Source organism: Paroedura picta, chromosome 3 (genome assembly GCF_049243985.1).
Source record: "Paroedura picta isolate Pp20150507F chromosome 3, Ppicta_v3.0, whole genome shotgun sequence".
In the NCBI taxonomy this organism is placed as follows: Eukaryota; Metazoa; Chordata; class Lepidosauria; order Squamata; family Gekkonidae; genus Paroedura; species Paroedura picta.
In genome coordinates this window covers 57506578-57527852 of record NC_135371.1, presented here as the reverse complement: position 1 = coordinate 57527852, position 21275 = coordinate 57506578, and the positions used below count along the sequence as shown (strand labels likewise).

The window sequence follows — 21275 nt, the reverse complement described above, 5'->3', positions numbered from 1 at the left end:
AACCCTCACCTAGGACTGCCTGCTTTCTAAAAATGCTTAGCAGGCTCTAGGGACAGTGTCAGCAAGCGCCATGGCACCCATGAGACCACACCTTTGGGGGAGCTCATAGCAGTCTTGGTGCTCATCCCACTCAGGCTAGAGGACAATGAGTTTCTTTCAACACATTTTGGACCATGATCTGAGATATCTAACTCTGTGTTCACACAGGTGCTGTTTCTTCTGTCAGCATTGTATTTTGCCCTCAGGAAAGGTACTTTGATGATCACGCATTGACTGGGTATATTTATGTCCAGTAGACAGCATGGTGGTGTAGAGAACAATTCCCCACCCTCCCACATGAAGCCTGCTGGGTGATCTTGGGCAAGGTACAGGTCCTGCAGCACCTGCCTTGCAAGGTGCCTATTGTGGAGAGAGGAATGGAAAGTGATTCTAAGCCGCTTTGAGTCGCCTTAGGGTAGAGAAAAGCGGGATATAAAAACAACTTTTTCTTCTAGTAACCAACACACCAAAATTTATTCTTGGGTCACTGCCATACATGACTGTTGTGTGTTGTTTTTTCCCCTAAGCAAGTAATAGTGGTGCTCAAGTTGCATTTTTAGCCATTTTACTAACTTCCTTCCCTGTTATATTGATTTTGATAGTGTTCTACGTGAATGTTCAAAAATGTTTTATGTAAACCGCCCAGAGCTGTAGGGAAGGGCGGTATAAAAATAAATAAATATTTGACTTTTCCGTTATGCAACATTTGGTTATTCTAGTATACCAATAGCACATGTCTCCTCAGTGGCTGTGTACATAAAACTCTTACTCTGTTTGCCTTCAGTAACTTGAAAAGGGCGTTTACTTCTGTGAGGGGGAGACCATTCTTTCTTGAAAGGATATCACAAGGTACAAAGGAAGCTGCCAAACACAATGGCCACTGAATAGGAGGAGGAGTTTCTGCCTCCCATTTTTGGTTTTCTTTTGGATTAGTATTACCACAGATAATAGTATTTATGTAGTTGTACTCACAGAAGTTTCCCAAGAATGTTGGTTTCTTTTTAACATAGATGGAACTATAGAGTTTACATAACCAACACTATTCAGGCAGTTGGCAGCTTCTACATAATCACTGGCTAAAACATGACTATCCTTCAGTTCCCAATACAGCAGAGATTTGTGGAAATTCATATTATCTTCCCCTCATATCGTGCCTATGGAAATGGCTGCTACCATTTGTGCAATAGTGGCAGATACTTTGCATGCTGGTACATTTGTGGAAACTGCAACAGCTGTGTGATAATTCCGTGATATGATAGCCCTGTCCACTTCCCTCCATTTCTGACCAAGCAGCCATAGTGGTCTGTTTTCTTCTTTCCTGAAGTACTCTGGCTGTCTTACCGTGCCTCGGTATGCTAGTTTACTGCTGGCTCAGCCCAGGAACCTGAGGGAAGGAATAGAAGCCCCCTTTAACTTAAGCCTCTGAAAATGGCACTTGAAACATTTTGAAATTTAAAACTAGCAAAATGTTTTATTCTTTTGGGGGGGGGGAGTTCTGAGGTAATTCAATATAGATAACTGAAGAAAAAAATAGTACATGCAGAGACTTCAGTTCTTGTATTTCAGGCTAATTTGTGTCTTATTTTTCTTAAGATCTTTGTTGAAAGGCTTAAGTTCCAGTACTTCCCCCCAAACATTCCAGTACACTTTGAGAATTCTGACTTTTTTTTTTTTTAGTTTCCAGAAGGCTGGCAGACTTATTCTAGTACCCAAACCCCTCTTGAAACACCAGCACTTGTCTGGAGTTAACTGATTTTTAAGGTCTCTAAAGGCAGTTTCTAAGCACACCAGACCAGGGATCTCTGTACTTTTCAGAGCTGTGTAGGGATTTTTCTTCTCTAGATTTATCCCCTTTCCTTGGTCCAAATGGGAGTCTCTGTCTAGCTACTCACTCAACCCTGCCCCTTTCCCCAGATCTCCTGTCTGTGTTAAAACTGCTCTCTGTCAGGGCTAAATTCTGAATAAATTCTCTTCCTCAGCCTCCAGCTCTCTTCTCTCTGCTCAGCTGATATTAACCAATCAGATTGCTTGGAGCAGCTTATCATTCTAGGTTGTGCCTGTGCAAAATGAACCCTTCACTGTCCTTCAGCTGTTTGTACAATACTTATCTTTTAAAAAGTACAGTCTGTCACATCTGCATTGAAAACCAGGGTAATTGCTTTTTGACAGCATTAATATCCCACTCCTAGAAAAGTTCTGCTCTGTATGCTTGCTTCATCTAGCCATCACAACCTTGCATAACTGTATGCATGCCCACAAAGGCCAGTACTGAATTCTAAAGGGAGATAGACCATTGCTGGTGATCCTGGGCTGCACCTGCTGTCAGCTTTTCTGAAAGCCCATGCTCTGTACTACTGCCACCAGTCAGTTCTTTGGGAACTTAGATTTGACAGTGGATGGGAAGAGGAGAATACCAGCAGTTCTAAGAGCTCTGTGCACCTAACCAGCATTATCCTTGTACTTTTTCTTTCTATACCCTTACTGGATATCTATAGATTAAGTCTGTTCATTTGGCAATGTTTCTTAAGGCTCTGCGCAGAAGAAAAACTTGTTCTTCCCCTTCAACACCACCCACAATTATTTAGCTTTCATACATTTTCATAAGGGTGCTACTATGTATCTTTCCTTACTGCCTTTAGCTTACTTAGGATAGTAGAGGGAGAAGCAATAAACCCCTTCTCTTGAAATTCATGGTCATGGCCACCTTGGAACTCCAATCCTACTCCATACGGAGCTGAAAGACAAGGGGCTGCAGCAGGTTTTCCTTTTATTCTGGCACTATTTGTTTAAGAAGGTGGGTTTAGAAAAAGAGTCAATGTGAAAGCCAGAACTTGTATACACCATCTCAAAGTTTATTTTCAGAAGCTGTATACTTAGACAAGTGATTAAAATGCAAGAAGTATGCCAGTAACAGAATACAGTGAACAGCTGAATACTAGAGTTGTAGACACAGAAGGCAGTTATCGTTGGCTTCAGGCAGTGACAGAAACAAGTTTGCTCATTCCACTGAAGTAGGACCTCTCCCTTTCACTCATCACTTCAAAGTGCAAGGGTCTCCTACAGAAGTTGCATTCCGCTGAGGAATGGGGCTTCAGCTCTAGGCCCACCAGCTTCCAGGTGGCTAGTAAATTATCTGCAAAGAAAAAGGGAAAGCAGGATTACTTCTTGTATGCTTTTACATACTGTCAGCACTGACTCCCTAAGACACAGTTCCGTAACAAGGTTTCTGAGGTGTCAAATGGCTGCTTAGTTCTTAATAACTGTTCTTTACTATGGCAGTGCTGGCTTTTAAAGAACAAATAAGTGCATCTATAAAATGAAGCACTAGACTCTTTAAAAAGGCTACTGTCTAATTATGGTCTGAGGCTTACTATTACAAAACAGTAAAGGACATAACCCTCTTACTGAGATCTTCTAAACCGAAAGGTCTGACATGATTCTCTTCAGCAGACAGTATTCACTGAGTTGAGGGAGCAGTAAGGAAACTCCTGTTCAGCACATGTCTTACTTATTCTTTAGATTTCCACATCCTCTCCATTCAGGTGCTGCAGAGTAGCTCCAGCACTTACCACCTGAAAGGCCTATAGGCTGTTTAATGGTAGACTGTGCCACACACACAGTCTAGCAGCACATGTGGTGCGAGATCCGCAAATGATCTTGAAGCTCTCCCCCCACCCCATACAGCCATTTCCAACCCAGAAGTTTATTCCTGGGATCACAAGATCTATATGAGGGTTGGGAGGGGTGAAACTGCTCCCTTCCTCCTCTGTCAGCACAGCTCTGCTCACAGAAGAGGGACACTCGGCCCCTTCCACACTGCTGTGTATCGATTCACACTGGTATTAACACCATGCAGATCCCAAGGTCCTGGGAATATACCGTATTTGCCAGCATATAAGACGACCCCCCAACATTTCCACTCAAAATATAGAGTTTGTTACATTGCATTACAGTAACTGTCATTGTCACCATTGTACGGCTGCAGCACGACCGCAGCGCCTCCGGCCTGCCCCTGCATCTCCCTGTGACCGGCACTAGTGCGCAAGTAGACAAGGGGCGGGCCGGAGTGCCTAGCAGAACGGGCCAGTCATGCCGAAAAGGCTGGCACCCCTGTCTCGCTGCTGATGCTCGCCGCAGCCTTGCTGATGACCCTCCACGGCCACGCTGGATACCGCGTGATACTAGATGGTATGTAGAATGAGGTGGGCGGGCATCGGGAGACCACTATGGGCAGCTATGTCTATCCCAACTGAAGTGCACCCGGCGTATAGGATGACCCCCCCACTTGGAGGCATGTTTTTCAGGGGGGGAAAGTAGTCTTATACGCCAGCAAATACAGTACTTCAAAAGGGAAAAAGAGTGGTGGTGTTGTGTGTGTGCGTGCACAGAGGATGGATGTCAAACTGGAAAGACTGGTGACTGTTGGGTGACAGATTTCTGGATCCCACCCATGTGCTCAAAATTCAGTTCCATTTAATCCTAGACTGGGGACACAGTGCTGGCAACAGTAAATACACATGGAACCAGAGGCACATGTGGTGTTCTACAGAGAAGACAGCTCATATGCCATTTTGTCACATAGGTACTTAAACTGAGAGTGTTAAGTTGTGTACAGCCAAGAGCTCCGCTAGAACAAGGCCTAGATTGCGTATGTGTTTAGTCTTATCATTAATAATTTATATATATTTATATATTAATATATATTAATAATTAATAGTTAATTTCTATCCTCTTTATGACAGAAATAGAATACATAGAAGGGAGAATAATCTAGCATTAGTGCTTCCCATGTTACAGTGTCCAAGCTTGGTGTAGTGGTTAGGTGTCCAGACTTCTAATCTCGTGAGCTGGGTTTGCTTCCCTGCTCCTCCACTTGCAGCCAGCTGGGTTACCTTGGGCTCGCCACAGCATTGCTAAAGCTGTTCTGACCGAGTAGTGATATCAGGGCTCTCTCAGCCTCACCTACCTCACAGGGTGTCTGTTGTGGGGAGAGGAAAGGGAAGGGAATTGTAAGCCACTTTGAGACTCCTTTCGGTAGAGAAAAGCAGCATATAAGAACTAACTCTTCTTCAAGATGACCATTCTAGTATAAATGCATAGACTTTTCATAGAAGACTGAAATTCAACTTAGGGCACTATCTTTTAAGGTCTTTTTAGTTAGCTGTCAAATCCTTCTAACATTAATAGTTAATTCTTTTTGGAGGCAAAACAAAGTGCAGTATTTCTCTTGAGGATCAGGAATAGCAATATGATCAGGGTATCCTTTCAAAATGACAAAAAAATCACACAAATTACTAATGTGGTTAAGATTTCCTTAAACTTACTGATAAAATAATTCATCATCTGTGGGGTATGATGAGGGGTGGGGGCAATACGTAGTAGCTCTTCTCCACGTGGGACAGTAGGGTAGTTTATTGCTTGGACATAGATGCTATGCTGGCTCATCATTTTGTCACAGATCTCAGTATTTTTAGCAGCATCTGCAACCTAAAAGTAGCAAGATTACACACAAGGCAAGCACAAGGCTAAGAAGTCCTAGACTATCAAGCATGATTACCTGTACTAGCAAAACCCTCCTGTTACAAAACACCAAATGTTTTAGGCACTGGGGCTAGCACCTGGCAGATGCAGCCCAGTGTGTGAACCATTAACCACTCACACAGATACAAGCTAGAATGAAAGGTCAAGAAGCAGAGCAGAGAAAGCAAGAACACAAAGGAAGAGAGGGGGGGAAGTAACATGTGATAAGTGAGTGCAAATGGCTTGGTCACCAACTGCTTGTTGCCAGGGAGTCTGAAAAGGATGTTTTTAGACGGTCTCACTCCCAGTTTCTACAGCATACAAATGCTATCTGTCCTCCAATCAGTGCCAAGTAGCTCTACTTCCTATGCCCCAAACAGTCCATTAAGGCAGAATGGGCTGGCCATAGTCCCCCTTTCCCTGCCCATGCCTTCTACACAGTAAACCCTTGTATTTTACAGAGCTGATGCCTCAACTTCCAAGTGTCAGAATCTGGCAATAAAACAAAAAAATTATTATGCAGTGAACAGATTAAGATTTCTACTTTCCAAAATTAGACCCCTCCAGTATTTACCCTGATTGGAATGATGTGACTGGGACAGTGCACAACGGGAAATCCAGCATCCATCAACATTTGTCTCATGAGCTTCACATTGCGTTGGTGTTGGCGGCGAAGAATTTGTCCCTCCGCACTTTTTAGAATCTTCACAGATTCTAGCGCACCGGATAGGAGCATGGGTGGCAGGGAAGTGGTAAAAATGAAGCCAGCGGCATAGGAACGCACAGTGTCTATCAGAGAACTTGTACTTGCAATGTAGCCCCCTACACAGCCAAATGCTTTACCTGAGGGAACAAAAACCACCATTATTTAACCCTTTCCTTCCAGTTAGTTAAGTACTGACTAAACCCTCAACAACAAATTAGCATCTCTTAGCTCTTCACAGAAAATAACTACACATTATATGAAGTGAGGTAGTACATCTATTGTAGGGCAACCCTTCCAAGTTTGTATTTTAAGATATACACTAGCTGTAAAGCCCGCTGCATCCTGAAATGCAGCGGACGCTAGCGTGGCTCTCGGGCAGGGAGAGGGGAAGGTCACAAGGGAGAGCATTTAAAATGACAGGGCAGGCGGGGAGGGGGAAGCCTCCTTCCTCCCTGCCAGCCTTGCCTGTCAATTTGCAATGGCCCTGTGCCCGCAAACGGGCTCCCGAGCGTTGCACCATTTTAAAATGATAAGGCAGGCTGGAGGGGAGGAAGGAGGCTTCCTGGCCCCAGGAAGGAAGGGAAAGCCCCCCTCCTCCCACTGGTCTTCCCATTAGCGAGGCAGCATGAGGGCTTCCCGGGCCAACAGGGCACTTACATGTGTCCTGGGGAGTGTCCAGGGGCAAACTGCCAGCGATGCCAGCAGAGAGCCCCTGGCCATCTTGGTGGGTGTGGCCTGTCTGAGGCCACGCCTACTCTTTGCCCACTTAGCCCTTAGCGAGTTAGTGAGCCCGATGTTCAAGATATACACACACAAAGCACCCCTCCTGTCTAAACAGAAACCCATAAGTGGGGGTGAAGGTGAAGCTGGCATAAAACCTTTTGGAGCTTTATGCATGTGTGGTTTTCATGTGAGGGCCCTTAAAGCAAGATTAGCCACAGGAACTATTTACTAAATGGGATACTGAAGCACATGGCCAAGTTCAGCCATAGAAAAGGAAATATTAGCACAACACAATAAATGCTTACTAGTTCTGCTCAGATAGAAATTAGCTGTGTAATTCCAGAGATAGTTTGCAGTTACTTTACAAGGAAGAACTGCAAAGGTTGGGCAGCATATTTTGTGTAAACATTACCAATAGCAGTACTTTAATCTGCTACACAAAGAACCTGGGTCTTAATATTATTATATAACCTTATCTACCAGCTCTCCACATGGCACTTTCTTTCCTTTTGAAAACTGCAGCTTTTCAGTTTGATGCAACCCTCAGGAATATCTCCTGATAGAACCTGTTCTTAAAATACAGATCGCAGTTTGCTGCCAGTACTATAGAACTAATCACAAAGAGGAGATCCTTGCAATGGTGGTGTTTCATTTACAGTCGGGCTGAATAATTTAGAGAGTAATCCTCAGCAGGTCTACTCAAAATTCTACTCGAGTCTACTGGCTTTCTCCCAGGAAAGCAATCTTCAGAATGTGGTGTTTCCCCACTTCATTCAGCTATTCTATTTTAATGTTAAACTGAACAGCACAGTGGGCTCATACCTAGTGTTCCAGAGATAATATCCATTTTATGCATCACACCATCTCTGTCACCAATGCCACCACCTCGAGCACCATAAAGTCCGACAGCATGTACTTCATCTACAAAGGTAATTGCCCCATGTTCATGAGCTATGTCACAAAGCTCTTCCAATGGACAGACAGCACCTAAGAGAACATACAGAACATCGGCATTTGGTTTTTCCAGGTCATACCATCTCAAATTTTAAGAAGCCGTGTATAACAGCAAGCTTACCATCCATTGAATGAACAGTTTCAAAAGCAACAATTTTGGGAGTAGATGGATTTGATTTTCTCAATAGTTCTCGGAGATGACCAACATCATTATGGCGAAATATGTGCTTTGGCACCCTGCTGTTTCGAATCCCCTGAATCATGGAAGCATGGTTTCCTGCATCTGAGTAGATTTCACAACCTGAGGGGACAATCAAAAGGTTTTAATGACCGCACTTACAATGTGATCTTTTATAGCTGGACAGACAACTCATTAACTGGAGACAGCTCATTAAACCAGCTGATGTTTAGGTGTAAGCTGAACAAAGAAGCCTATGGGGAACAGGAATTTTGTGCATCCTTCAGACGACCCATTAAGTGATCCCCTACTAGAACTCTGACACTCATTTTGCTCACTTTAATAGCTATCATCTGTTAAAAGGGATTCACCCAAACCCTAAGCCGCAACCCAAATATAATCAGGATTCTCTTGGCCTTCAACAAGTTCTAATGCTGGGAATACTTAGGGAACACTTTGAGTTCAAATCCAGATATGCGAGCAAGAGTAACTCTGGAGGTCAGTTGGAGCAGCAACATCACTCTGAGATTTCTAGGAAGAAGTAATGGACTAAAGACAGCTACTGTCACTAGTCAGTTACAAGATCAGGGGATCAGAATTGAAGAACTGCAAGCAGAAGAGAAGCTTGAAGTTTTGGAGGCAGGAAAAGGAGTGTTAGAGACTTTTGAAAGACAAGACCGGCAACAAGAACTTGTTTCTTCTGCACAGTATTTGCCAGACAAGGACATCAATGTTGAAAAGGCACATAGCCATTCCAAAGCTACAAGACGTAAGAATCGATCAAAAGAAAGCAATCAAAAAAGAGTCTTCCAGCAGAAAAAAACCTGCTGGCCCACTCTGGATTGGAGATCAGGTGGTGCGGGTGTCTCAAGATTTACCGGTGGATATTTTGTGGAAAAGAGCACAATTTCATTTTTTACGTCAAAGTCTAATTGGCCAGAGTATAAGATATCCACAGAGGATTCTGTTTGCCCTGGAATTAATTTTACCAATACGGGGGGAAATCATCAAAACATCACAAAAAATGCAGGAGGTAGTTGTTTTCTTAGTTCAAGGATATGCCTTGTCACAAGGGGAACAACGTGCAGTAAGCCTCGATATGAGACCCCCCTAAAAAGGAATAAATGGAACTTTCTGATATAATGGACAACAAATTTATACTTATGGCAAATGAAGAATCTCGGTAACAATGGAGTTTTTATTTGTATTACGGCTTGAAGCAAGAAAAAGAGACTGGGGGGGCGATGAAGATTGGGGGGAGGTAAGAAGGGGCGGAAGGGGGAAAACAGTGTTTGAATTTTTTTCTACTCTTTTTCTGTATACTTTTACATAGATGGTATATAATACCCAAAGTAACTGCAAAGATTTCAAAGTGATCTGATTATAAGTGTTGGAAATGTCATGACAAAGTGGGGTTTTCCTTTTCTCCTTTCTCTTTATAGATACTGGGATAAAGTTTATACTGTTTTGTTGTTTTGCTTTTCATATGTGGTGAAGTATTAATTAAAATTGCTGAGCTATTTAAAAAGGTAAAATTGACATCTATAGGCAACAGAAAACCAATAGAAAAATTTCAAGAATAGTGGAAATCTTCTCTGGAGCATCTGGCAAAATGAAACTTCAAGCAAATGGGGACTCTGGGGGGTAGAGGGAGGGGTGATATTGTAACTAATAGTGGGTTTTTTTTGTACTTTTTCCATATCTTTAACCCGCTCCTAGCGGAGCGGATTAAATAATCGGTTAAGGGCTCCGAGGGTGGGCCCTATCCGTGATGAGGAAGGGTTCCCATAGGCCCTTTCCTCCAGACTGACACTCAGAGGGCCCAATTGGCAGGCGCTTCGCACAGCGCAGCTAGTGATTGGTCCCCTTGCCGGTGGACTGAACCGCCCCCCTTCCAGCTTCCCTACCTGCCGCTGCTCGCCGCCATTTCGTCGCTCCAATGCGGCCTGGACGGCCGCTGCCCTGTGATGCACCCTGCCGCCGCAAGCTGCCGCAGCCCGCCCACAGCCTCCGCGATGCCTGGCCCTCCACCACACCAACGGCAGCGCACCGCCACCCCACCCGCTGCCGCGACAGCGGTTTCAGCGCCAGGCCCTGCCCCGTGGCCGTACGGCCCGCCCTCCCTCCCTCCCTCCCACCCTCCACCACAGACACCGACCGCCTTGCCGCCGACCCAGCCGCCCACACCCAGGCTCCATCACCACAAGGTAGCCCGCGCCGCCGGACCGCGCCTCCCCAGCCCCGCTAGCGCCCGCTGCATTAAGCCTGCAGCGGGCTTATTTCCTAGTATCCGTATTAAAAAAAAATTTATTAAAAAAAACAGTATCATTTATTTAGATGCTGTTTTTCCTGCAAAGCTTTTTTAAAAATGCAATTAAACAATACAACATATACAATTAATAATGCAATGGAACACCTTCAGATTACTCAGACAAAACTACACCTTTCCCCCCTTTATGAAGTGCCCTCCTGCACATTTCTCTTCTGCCCATTCTGTACAATGATGGAATCATGGGAGGACCTTCAGTGGGAGAGTGTTGGGTATGAGCAGCTGAACCCAAGTGTAGGATGTCACTTTGAAAAGACTGGACTCAGATGAACGAAGTTGTTGTGGTGGAACATCTCAATAGAGGCAGATCTGTAGATAAGCAAGTCCTAGTCCATGGAAGACTTTATATATAATATCCAGCACCTTGAACTGAACTCAGAAACTGACTGGTAATCAATGGAATTGCTGCAGAATAGATGTAGCATGCATATATTCTGCTGCGTTCCTGATAGTAAGTGAGCTGCAGCATTCTATACCACCTGCAGTTTTCAAGTTGTTGTCAAGGACGGACCTAGGTAGAATGCATTACTGTCTAGCCTTAAGGCTACCTAACATGTGGAAATTGTAGAACTACTCCAAGATTGTTTGGGTACTTATTACATATTACACAGACAACAATCCCTGAACAGCTGATCCATATGCTTTAGATATCTATTTTAACAGGAATAAGTAGACTAGAATGTTTTTACATTTTGTATCTCAGATGCTAAAAAGGGGAGGGGGTATTCTGCTTACATCAAAACCACTCAAAGCATTTTGTCTTAGCCATCCTGTTTCAACCAGAGGACACCAACCATAAACCCTATCTTGACTGCACGGATAATTACCAGAACCACATTTAGTTCTAAGACAGTGCTTGCCTCAGATGAAGCCGAATAAGAAATAATACAGTACGATTATAGGCAGATTTGTACACCACAACAGAAAACACTAACAAGTTAAGCTCTTACCTGGCAACATTTTAGCTAATGTGAAGAGTGTTGAATCATTAGCTACAAAGCAAGAAGAGAACAACAGAGCAGCATCTTTTCCATGGAGATCAGCCAATTCTTGTTCAAGATCAACATGGAATTTACTGGTACCCGAAATGTTCCTGGTGCCTCCAGCTCCTGCCCCATGTTGTTTAAGTGTTTCCCTGTGAGGGAGATTCAAACAGGAATTAATGCTGCTTGGAAAAAACTCTGCAAGTCTGTTGCATTCCAGTTTATGCAGGGAAAATTCCTTTATTATTTGATCCAAGTTTAAATTAATTTTCAATCCTTCAATCTATTTTCCATCTTAGAGGAAGGGCAGCTGGTCAGAAAGCATATACAATTTTTCAATCTCTATTTTTGGTTACAGGATCAGGCGATCTAAAAGATCTTTGGACATCCTTGGACAGCGACTGTAAATTAGTGTCAAGCGTAGCAGACGAGCCAATTATCTGACTCAGTACTGAGCAGCTTGATGCCTCTGTTACTTCAGATACCCTTGAAATAGTTCATAAATAAGACAGGAGCATTTATTGTCATGAAAAATCAACTGAACCCCCCACTAACTAGAAAATTATTGGCTGGTTAAATTATTATCCAAATAGGTTTATCATTAAAAGAATAGTAGGATCAGCAATGCTGTTCATGCGGCAATGGTCTTTGGGGCTTGTGTGGTGCTTGTGGTTTGAAGAAACTGCCTGGAATAGGATGGCAGGATGACTGCACTAATTCATAGTAGACTTCTTGATGAGGGTGGTGGTGCAAGAAAAAGACACTCAAAGCTTGTTTCTAACACACAATAGTACTTGAATATTCAATGGGAACTCATCTAACCTAACCCATCACAAATTCAATCTTGTAATACACATTTGGAATAGTGCACATTTCCACACTTTGGACAGCCGACACCCTGCAATTAGCCACCATTTTACTTTCAACAAGACTGCTTACATTACAGTTCCACACACTCGAGGGTGACGACTCATCCCAAGGTAATCATTGCTGCACCAGACAGACACGGCCTTTTTGCTAGTATGGGAATCCGAATAGTCATCCGCCATGGGAAAAATTTGGGCCCTTCGGTTCACGGTTTTGAACACTCGGTATGTGTGATCCTTTTTCTTCTCAGCAATTTTCTTCTCAAAGAACTGGTCATATTGGAAAGTAGAAACAGCTAGAAAACAGAGATATTAGCACACATTAAGACATTAAACCTGAAATGTGCAACAAAGGACTCAACAGAGACAAGCTTTGACAGCTACTCAACAGTTGAACATTATCGAACCTTACATTTTGGCAAATTCTCCTGAAGCAGATGAGATACTCTTTCTGGTCTCTGCTTCAACACAATCTCCTGGAATTTCTTCAGCAAACCATTCTGCTTTTCACCATCTATCTTGGTGTTGATCTCCACAGTATTTTCTGGTGTCTTGGCAAACTCTAGATATGGCAAGAGGGTATTTAAAAATAGTTATAGGATAGCTCAAAAATAAACCAGATTTTTTCTTTACTCCCTGGATTGTAGTTTGTTATGCCAATAAAGGTTTCTGATATCTATCTTTACTGCAGCCTTCAAAACTCTTGTCTTATTAACAGAGTGAGCAGTATATAAATAAAATGAATGAATAAATAAGTGGATAACTTAACTAGTCTGAATTTGGCAATGCAGAACTAATTTATCAGCTAATCAGAGCTATAGAAAAGTTACAATTCCTTATAAAATCAGCTGCTTAGGACTATACTGATGTCCCCCCTCACCATCTGCTCCTATGTAGTTCTCTGGCATTATGATGTATATAAAAAAACTGAGAGCAAAGCTGCTGTGATTCCATTCATGTCTCATGGCAGTCAGACATTTAGTGCAGGCAACTGGTTTTTGTTTTGTTTTTTGCAGTCACTTCTCTATCAATACCTTCTATTCAATCCTGTCTACAAAATATATGGTAAAGAAATATATTTGATTTAGTCTGGTTTAAGAATTAAAATATGCCGAGCTTTAAAAAAATTGAGAAATATGATTTCGATATTTTAATACAAACTCCTGTTGCTTTGGCACCCAAACTAGCCTGAAATAAAACAAGAGGCAAACCTACATAGAACCCACCAAAAATTCCCGTCAAAACAAACAAACAAAAAAAAAAACCCCTCCAAGTCAATGGTGTATTTACGTAGTGTCTATTTAAAAACTCTGTATGTGTTCTATCTCATGCATTTTTGTCCAGCTCTTTCTCTGGAGCATGTTTTGAGCGGACACTAAAGGAACCTGTAAGTATTCAGAAAAGCCCATACCTTTTCTTACAGTTTGCATCTCCTGCACATCTTCTTGGAGTTCCAGGCTGGCTCTGCAGAAAACATTACTGTTCCCTTCATTCATCTGAGCTGCCAAGAACGGGCACTTAGTCACAGTGGCTTGGATAGCACTCTGGCTAGTAGGAGGTGGGTGGTGTGCAGGAAGCTGGGAGCTGCTGCTGTTCTGTGGAGTCACATCTGAGGAGTTTTTGGCCTCTTCAATTGAAGAGAAAGACATTAGGGAGATACAAGGCACTTGTTTTGACAGTTCTATGTATGCCTGTAGTGTCTTCAATATGAATAACATATGTAATACATTATTTCATCTGCTCCATCACTTATGTCAAGAGTTAAAATCTCATGGTTTCAATGAAGAATATACTACACACAAATTAAAGGTGCCTAAGCCATCCTAAGAAGCACACTTAAGTTTTCCCAGTCAAAATGTATATTTAGCAATGACTTCATGGTTACTATGCAATCTATGGTCATGATGAGGAGACAACATAGACCTATGCCCCCCCCCCCGGGATTTGGGACTAGGACCGAAGTAAACCATCAGGATCCCCTCTCCACCCGCCAGTAGTGGGAGGGGGGAAGTTGATTTGCCGATCTTGCCATGTTGGTAATGTTAGTAATGTTGAAATTGTAATTATTGTTTTAATGGAGTTTTAATGGGGATTTTAAGATGTTGTAACCCGCCACGAGCTGCAAGGGAGTGGCGGGGAATAAATAATAATAATAATAATAATAATAATAATAATAATAATAATAATAATCATAATAATCATAATAATCATAATAATCATAATAATCATAATAATCATAATAAAAGGAATTTCAGAGCTCAGTTCAGTATTTTAGATATTATACTACACTTCACAGAACACAGACCTTGTTCTACTGTTTGTATGTTGAACATTCCAGTTATTCAGGAGAACATTTAACACAATTATTACATTCTAGTTAAGTAATGGAGTTTGATTCCAAAAATTTCCTTCCTGCCAAGTTCTTGCCTTAAGCTACTTCTCAAAGCACTGATGAAAAACACTCTCAATAAGATCTACAAAACCTGCAATTAAAGACACGGACTGCAGAGCCAGCAAAATTTGAAAGGGGGTGAAAAGTAAAGCACTGTACAATCATATCAACTATGCTGTGTGTTTTCCATTTGATGTAGTCTCAATTATTATCTTGAACAACTTCCACTGTTATGTAACAGTAGTTCTATATTAGTCTTCACCTTTGTTCTTAGAACCGAAAGAGGGCTGCCATAATATAACTGGCCTCTAAAACTAGGGGAAATGCAGTGTTCAAAGTTCAAATTGCTCAGCATTTCTAAGATAAAATAAATATTGCAAAACACATTGTGGCCTTAAAACAATAAACATTTTTATGCCTATCTCCAAAACAAAGTTAATTTTTTTCATGTATTACAGGTATTTCCAACATAATCACTATACTACAGAAACTACAGGCTTCAATTAGTTGCTGAACAAGTATGTTCATGCATGCATTACAGGAAATATAACTATTAGTAACAGAAACACTCTGTTACCACTATTAAAGTGATATGACATTTCTCCAGGATGTTTATTATGTACAGCGAAGTTAGCATAATGCACTAGAAAACCCCCCCTCCCTGCAAAAAAAGTTATGACAGCTCAAGTTTTTTTCTTAGCCATGGCAAAATATAAAATTTAACCCTTACTCTCAGTGGTTGAGCTGGTTTCTTCAGTTTGCTGACAGTGAGCTAGTGAAGTACTCAGGGCACGTGAAGCAGGTTTGGTCCCAACTTCCATCATTTTAGGGCAGTTCTGGGCATAGAAAAGAAGGGATTTTCCAGCCTTCTGTAAGAAAGCCTGGGATACCCTTGACAGGAATGGACAGCGGCGAACAACAGTTTCCATTTTCAGGTTTCTAAAGGAATCTAAAGCAGAAAGAAAGAAAGAAAAACATAGTATTAACTTCCTATGAAGATGTACTGATTAGACAACATACCAAACCTATTTAAGATTAGGGCCACCTCAATATTAGGTTTACGGCTTAACATATCAGATCCAAACATACACTTTTAGCATGTCACCTCTTATACAAGCAGAATAACTCTTCCATCAAGGAGATTGGCTACTTTTAGCAAACCCCCCTTGTGCAAATCCTCTGACCCCAAGAGCAGAATTTTAGAGGGCTCTCAGGGCAAAAGGAATGAGTTAGAAGAGTGATGTGCCACGAGTTTCATTCTACTTACAGTACTTCAGGTCCAACCTAGAGATTATAATAAATTATAAATACACATAGCTCATCAGTTCCAGTAGAACTGCAGCTTTTACAGGAGCAAGAGAGTAGCACAGGGAGGCATTAAGGAATAGGTAAGAAGGCTCGGTATGTATGAAGCAACATCCTGGCAACACAAAGGTTATGGGTTAAAATCCTGGTGTAATAACTAATTCATTGTTTCCCATGCAGAGAGTGAAATTAACACATTCTCAAAGGGTAGCCATGTTAGTCTATTGAAAGAAGCACCACGAAGGCTGCTATGGCACCTTGATAACAGATGTATTGTGGCACAAGCTTTTGCGGGCTAGAGTCCTGTTCAATTCATGAACGAGGTGCTATCCCATCTAGACATCCATCCACTGAGGGCCACACTTCATGCATTTGGATGAGACGAGGCGGTCTCGGAACCACCAGGGCTTATGCAGCACTAGATCAGTCAGCCTGCTTGGGGCCATTAAAAGTTTTGACCGGGGCCGGGGGGCAGAAGCGAGAAGGCAGGAAGAAGTGTCGTCATAACGTCTCATCCGGTTCCCTACAAGAACCGACACCAGCTGCTGGAGAGACACAGTTTTTTAGCCGTAGGGAGGCTTCAGTGGGCAGGACAATCAAAACGACTTCGGTCTGAAGCCCCCAATATTAAGGAGGGGAGGGGGGGGGAGATCCAGACGTAGATGGCCCCGGACGTTGCGGCCGCGGAGCCTGCCAGGGAATGGCTCCCTCTGACAAGGGTGTCCAGCTGAAGCCAGACAGGAGGACGGGCTCCCGCCCGCCTCCGCGCCTGCCTGCCTGCCTGCCGGAGAGGCAGCCCCCGGCCCATCCAGCGGCCACGGAGCCCCGCCGCTCCCTCTCACCGCCCTGCCTGCCTGCCTGCCTGCCTGCCTGCCTGCCTGCCTGCGCCCCGGGCGGCCGGGACAAGGTCAGGAGGCGGGAAGCGGCGGCTGGGCCTCCGCCTCAGGATGGCCGCGGGGGCACCGAGCGCGCTCCCGGGCTGGCCTTCCCTCGCCCTCCTTACCGACGCCGCGCGGCCTCCTCCTCCGATCAGCTCCCTCCGGTCCCTCAGACCTGCTCCGGCCACTGCCTATATAGCCACCGACTACCCCACTTCGCGCAGGCGCACCGGAGAGCCCCGCTGGCTGCGCAGGCGCATTAGCCGCCGCTTCGTCCTTCGTCCAGAGAAGGTGCGCGAGAGGCGGTCTTGAGGCCGGGCTCTGCTCCCCCCGCCCCCAGGGGCTGCTCAGTCTGCGTTCGCCTTCTGGCCGGCCAGCGGTTATGTAGGACAGCGACGCGGGGCCCTGCCGTGCGGGTTTCCTCTGTGCTGCGCCTTCCGAGGAGGCCAGTTTGCAGCCCAGTTTCGTAGTCCTGCCCATGCTTCTTGGAACTCGATCCCTCGGGGGGGGGGGGGGTTGGGGGGGCTTACTCCCAGGTAAGCGTGTGTAGGAGCGCACCTTTCCTTCTGCAGGCCGGCGCTGATCAGTAGGGCTGCCCGGTTTGGGCCAGGCTCCTGACTCGGTTTCCACGATGTGGCAGAGTTGTACTTTTGCCTGGCTTCATTCCCCCCCGATGGCTTTCGCGCCTCGTGGAAAGCACAGTTACCAGTGAATGCCAGTAAATGGAGGAGAAGCAGGGAGCGGCTAGGTTTGCTCTTTGACCCAGTCTTTGTACAAATTTTGCTGGCTCAAGCAAACCTGTGTACCACCCTCGGCAGGTTTCTGAAAGGCAGTGGCAACGAGAGAGGAAGCATGTTGATTATTTATTTTATTTATGATTTAGATTTCTATGATTGCCTCTTCTTTAAAATCTAGCTGCTCTGCCCAAGTGTTCATAACCACTCATCTTGGACCTCTTTGTTTTCTCACAAAGGTTTTCTGCACATGTTCTTAGGCACACTAGGTTTGATTATGGTTTCACCAGCTGCAAAATGAGATGTGTCATGATTGGTATGTGATCTCCTTGAAAGACAGCCTGTCAGGGAGTTTCTGTTCCAAGTGGCTTGCCCTTTGAAATGGGTGGGCTGTGGAGAACAAATAGAAATTAGGTAGGCTTTCTTTCTCAGCACAGTTATTACTGATGGATTTCTGACTTATAAGTGCCCAGTGGCTTTGGCTTTTTCTCATGTATTCATTCCTCACTTTTGAAGATCAACCAAGATTGTACTATAGGCCAGGTGCAAACAAAGAGGGGGTTGTCTGCATCTGTTTGGAATTTGACATTCCCTTGATCACAGAGAATCCCCCAATTCCAGTCAGTTTATTAGAAATTGAGACTAAATATCTCCTCTCTTTGATGTGGTATTTGATTGATAGTTCTGAGAGGGTACTACAATGTAAAATACCTGTTATTTTCTTAAATTTGTTTTTAATTCCTGCCCTTGGGAGAAAACCTGCCACTCTTGTAGGGTTTTTATTTGTTTTTGGCTGAGCCTTACAACTTAAGCAGTTTTCCAATGCATAGGGCATCCTAAATATTGTGCTTAAAATAAGCAAACAACTGGCTGCCTCTGCTTCAGCAAAACAGAAAAGTTAGCCATAAGTTACAGGATCCTTAAGCAGGAAAGGAAATAACAGTCTTAGCTCCAGCTCCCTCCCTGCCCCCATTCAAGTACAGGAATCTAGGCAATTAGCCAGCAAGGGTTTGAGACTTATTTCCCAGTCTTTGCATGCAAGATCCCACCATGACATCAATGTCAGTGAATCAAGGGTTCCAAGTACTTATAAGCCCAATAATAAAAACACATGATTTCAGCAATGATCCAAAGGAATGAGATTTTTTTTTACACATTATTCCCTGTTTATTAACTGTGTATTTCCATAGTGGCTTTGTTTGCTTCAATTGTTTAAATAAACTTCACTTATCAGATGTGTCTCCTCCCCATCCTGTATTCCCAATTTTTGTATTTGCTTGCGTTGGAGGACCGTCCTGTAGGAGGACCGTTCTGTAAGATGGGTGGCCACAAAACAGAAATGCATACATATGGGCAGTTTTTGGTGTTGATCATATGTGTTTGTAGGGCAGAACCTGGAGAAAACCATAATCAGATGAGTGAAGTTGTTGTGGTGGAATACCAAAGGAGAAACTATCCTGCGGATTTTGCAAACCTTGGAGGGTTTTGTAAGTGGTAGCTTTTATCTCGAATTGAACTCAGTAACTGATGGGCAGCTTGGTGGAATTACTGTGGGATGGGAATAGTATTCACACTCTAGTTATTTCTTCGTAACAACTGAGTTGTGATATACAATGCCAGTTTGAGTTGCTGAGTTGACTGCAAGAGGAGTGTTGTAGTCATGTGGTAGGGCAAGACTAGACTTTGTTTTGTCCCCCTTTACTGTTGCTGCCACTATCTTTTCCTCTTGTGGATTGCCTGAGACCGACTCATCATGGATGTTGCTTGGAAGCATGCTAAGGGGCAGGGCAGTTGGTTAGGACTTGCGGCAGGCTCTTTCAAGTTAAACTTTATTTCTACGAGGCAAGATAGAATCTAGGTGCACTGAGTTAAATGAAAAGACAGTTGCTAACTAAAGTCCTTAAAATCCATTTAACATCAGATGTCTGGTAAAATAGCTAGATTTGAATTAATCTCACCCATTTCCTTCTTCCTTCTAGTCAGGTAAGAAACTCAGTTTTTCTAAACCCTGGCAGGCGCTTGACATATCTATAGCTATTTTGACACACTGCTGTTTTCTTTCCTGCTATGTGATAGACAGGCACAGAACCCAAGCTTGGCACAAGATTGTAAAAGATGAGCAATATCAAATAAAGGTACCGTATATACTCGCATATAAGCCGACCCGCATATAAGATGAGGCACTGAATTTTACCACAAAAACTGGGTAAACTTATATAAGCTGAGGGTGGGAAATGCAGCAGTTACTGGTAAATTTACGTTAATTGTGGCACCAATTATTAAATGTTTTTGAATATTTTTTTCAAAGAAAAACAGTAAACCAGCTCTGCAAGTGCAAAAGAGGGCCAGGAAACCAGAGCAGAACAACAGTACCCAAAGTTGGCAACCTCCTACAACAAGTACAACAGCTGCCAAACTGGGAGAATGGACTACTCTAAATACAGCTACAGTGTCCCCCCCCCAGAACAAAACACTGAAACAAAGAACTGAAAAGATCAACACAAAGAAAGAACTGTAAAAATCAGCTTTTAAAAGAAACACAACCCCAAGAAGAAAAGGCAAACAATGCAGCCCCTCAGAAAAAAAGAAGAAATAAATATTAGGAGGAACAGTAAATCCCAAAGCACTCCCAAAACCCATCCCACCCACAGAAACCAAAAGAATAGTTAGGAAGAAGTGAAGGCAAAAGGAAAAAAAAGATCAGAGTCCCTCAGTCAAACTGTTGCTGTCTTACAAGCAGCCAGTGCAAACATCAGCTTGGAAGACGCTTGCAAAGCAATGTAACAATTGGCTGGCTGGGAGCAGGCTGTTATTTCAATTATCATATATACCCGCATATAAGCTTTTTCGGTGTGAATACTGTGCTGAAAAATTTGGCTTATACACTAGTATATACGGTATTTAAAGCCCTGGTTTAAAAGATGTGTACCCTCAGATAAGAGCCTCTTGTGGCGCAGAGTGGTAAGGCAGCCGTCTGAAAGCTCTGCCCACGAGGCTGGGAGTTCAATCCTAGCAGCCGGCTCAAGGTTGACTCAGCCTTCCATCCTTCCGAGGTCGGTAAAATGAGTACCCAGCTTGCTGGGGGGTAAACGGTAATGACTGGGGAAGGAACTGGCAAACCACCCCGTATTGAGTCTGCCTAGAAGGCATCACCCCAAGGGTCAGACATGACCCAGTGCTTGCACAGGGGATACCTTTACCTTTACCTTACCCTCAGATTTCCCCCAATAGAAAAAACTGTGAGGGCCTAAGAGTAAAAACAACTTGGGCTAATAACATTTTGGCGATTAAGTGGAGTGAGAAGAAAAGGCTAGGTATTAGCTGACTCTCCCAATTGGTACCACTTAAAATCACAGCACCCAAAGGCTATATTTTATTAAAATTAATTGGAGGAAAACATGGAACTACACATAATGTGCAATTGTGCTAAGATTACCAAGGCTGTGCCCTAAATTTCTAGCCCTGCACGTAATCTAGCTTGGGTTTAGGTTTGGCATTGACCTAATACTAATGCAGCATTGACCTAGTAAGATTTATGAGACAGAGATCTGTAGTATGTGATTATAAAGACAACTAGTAGTCTAAAAAAGACTAGTCTGACCTACTTTTTGTTGTTAGGAGATCTTTCCTATCCCCCATGTCGTCTTTGATATGTTTTCTGTTATTGC

General features: G+C 43.4%; 1 protein-coding gene across 1 annotated transcript; it reads right to left on the bottom strand.

The window, feature by feature from the left end:
• Window positions 1-2870: 2870 nt before the first annotated feature.
• On the bottom strand, window positions 2871-17153 carry ALAS1 (5'-aminolevulinate synthase 1). The gene is made up of 11 exons (XM_077325829.1): window positions 16999-17153; window positions 15421-15639; window positions 13710-13925; window positions 12711-12860; window positions 12372-12594; window positions 11400-11584; window positions 8064-8243; window positions 7811-7975; window positions 6134-6402; window positions 5364-5526; window positions 2871-3172 (listed from the first exon to the last, which is right to left on the bottom strand). Exons 2-11 carry the CDS (start codon window positions 15617-15619, stop codon window positions 3012-3014), a joined length of 1911 nt encoding a protein of 636 aa, XP_077181944.1. The 5' UTR covers window positions 15620-15639; window positions 16999-17153; the 3' UTR covers window positions 2871-3011.
• Window positions 17154-21275: the final 4122 nt, after the last annotated feature.

What these genes read in the sequence shown, in the direction of transcription:
- ALAS1 (XM_077325829.1), bottom strand. Translation starts at nt 15,619, where the DNA reads ATGGAAACTGTTGTTCGCCGCTGTCCATTCCTGTCAAGGGTATCCCAG. An exon ending in TATTATCTCTGGAACACTAG is followed by an intron (nt 6,403 to 7,810) that starts GTATGAGCCCAC and finishes TTGTTCCCTCAG; the next exon opens with GTAAAGCATTTGGCTGTGTA. An exon ending in GATGATGAATTATTTTATCA is followed by an intron (nt 3,173 to 5,363) that starts GTAAGTTTAAGG and finishes TTTTCTTTGCAG; the next exon opens with ATAATTTACTAGCCACCTGG.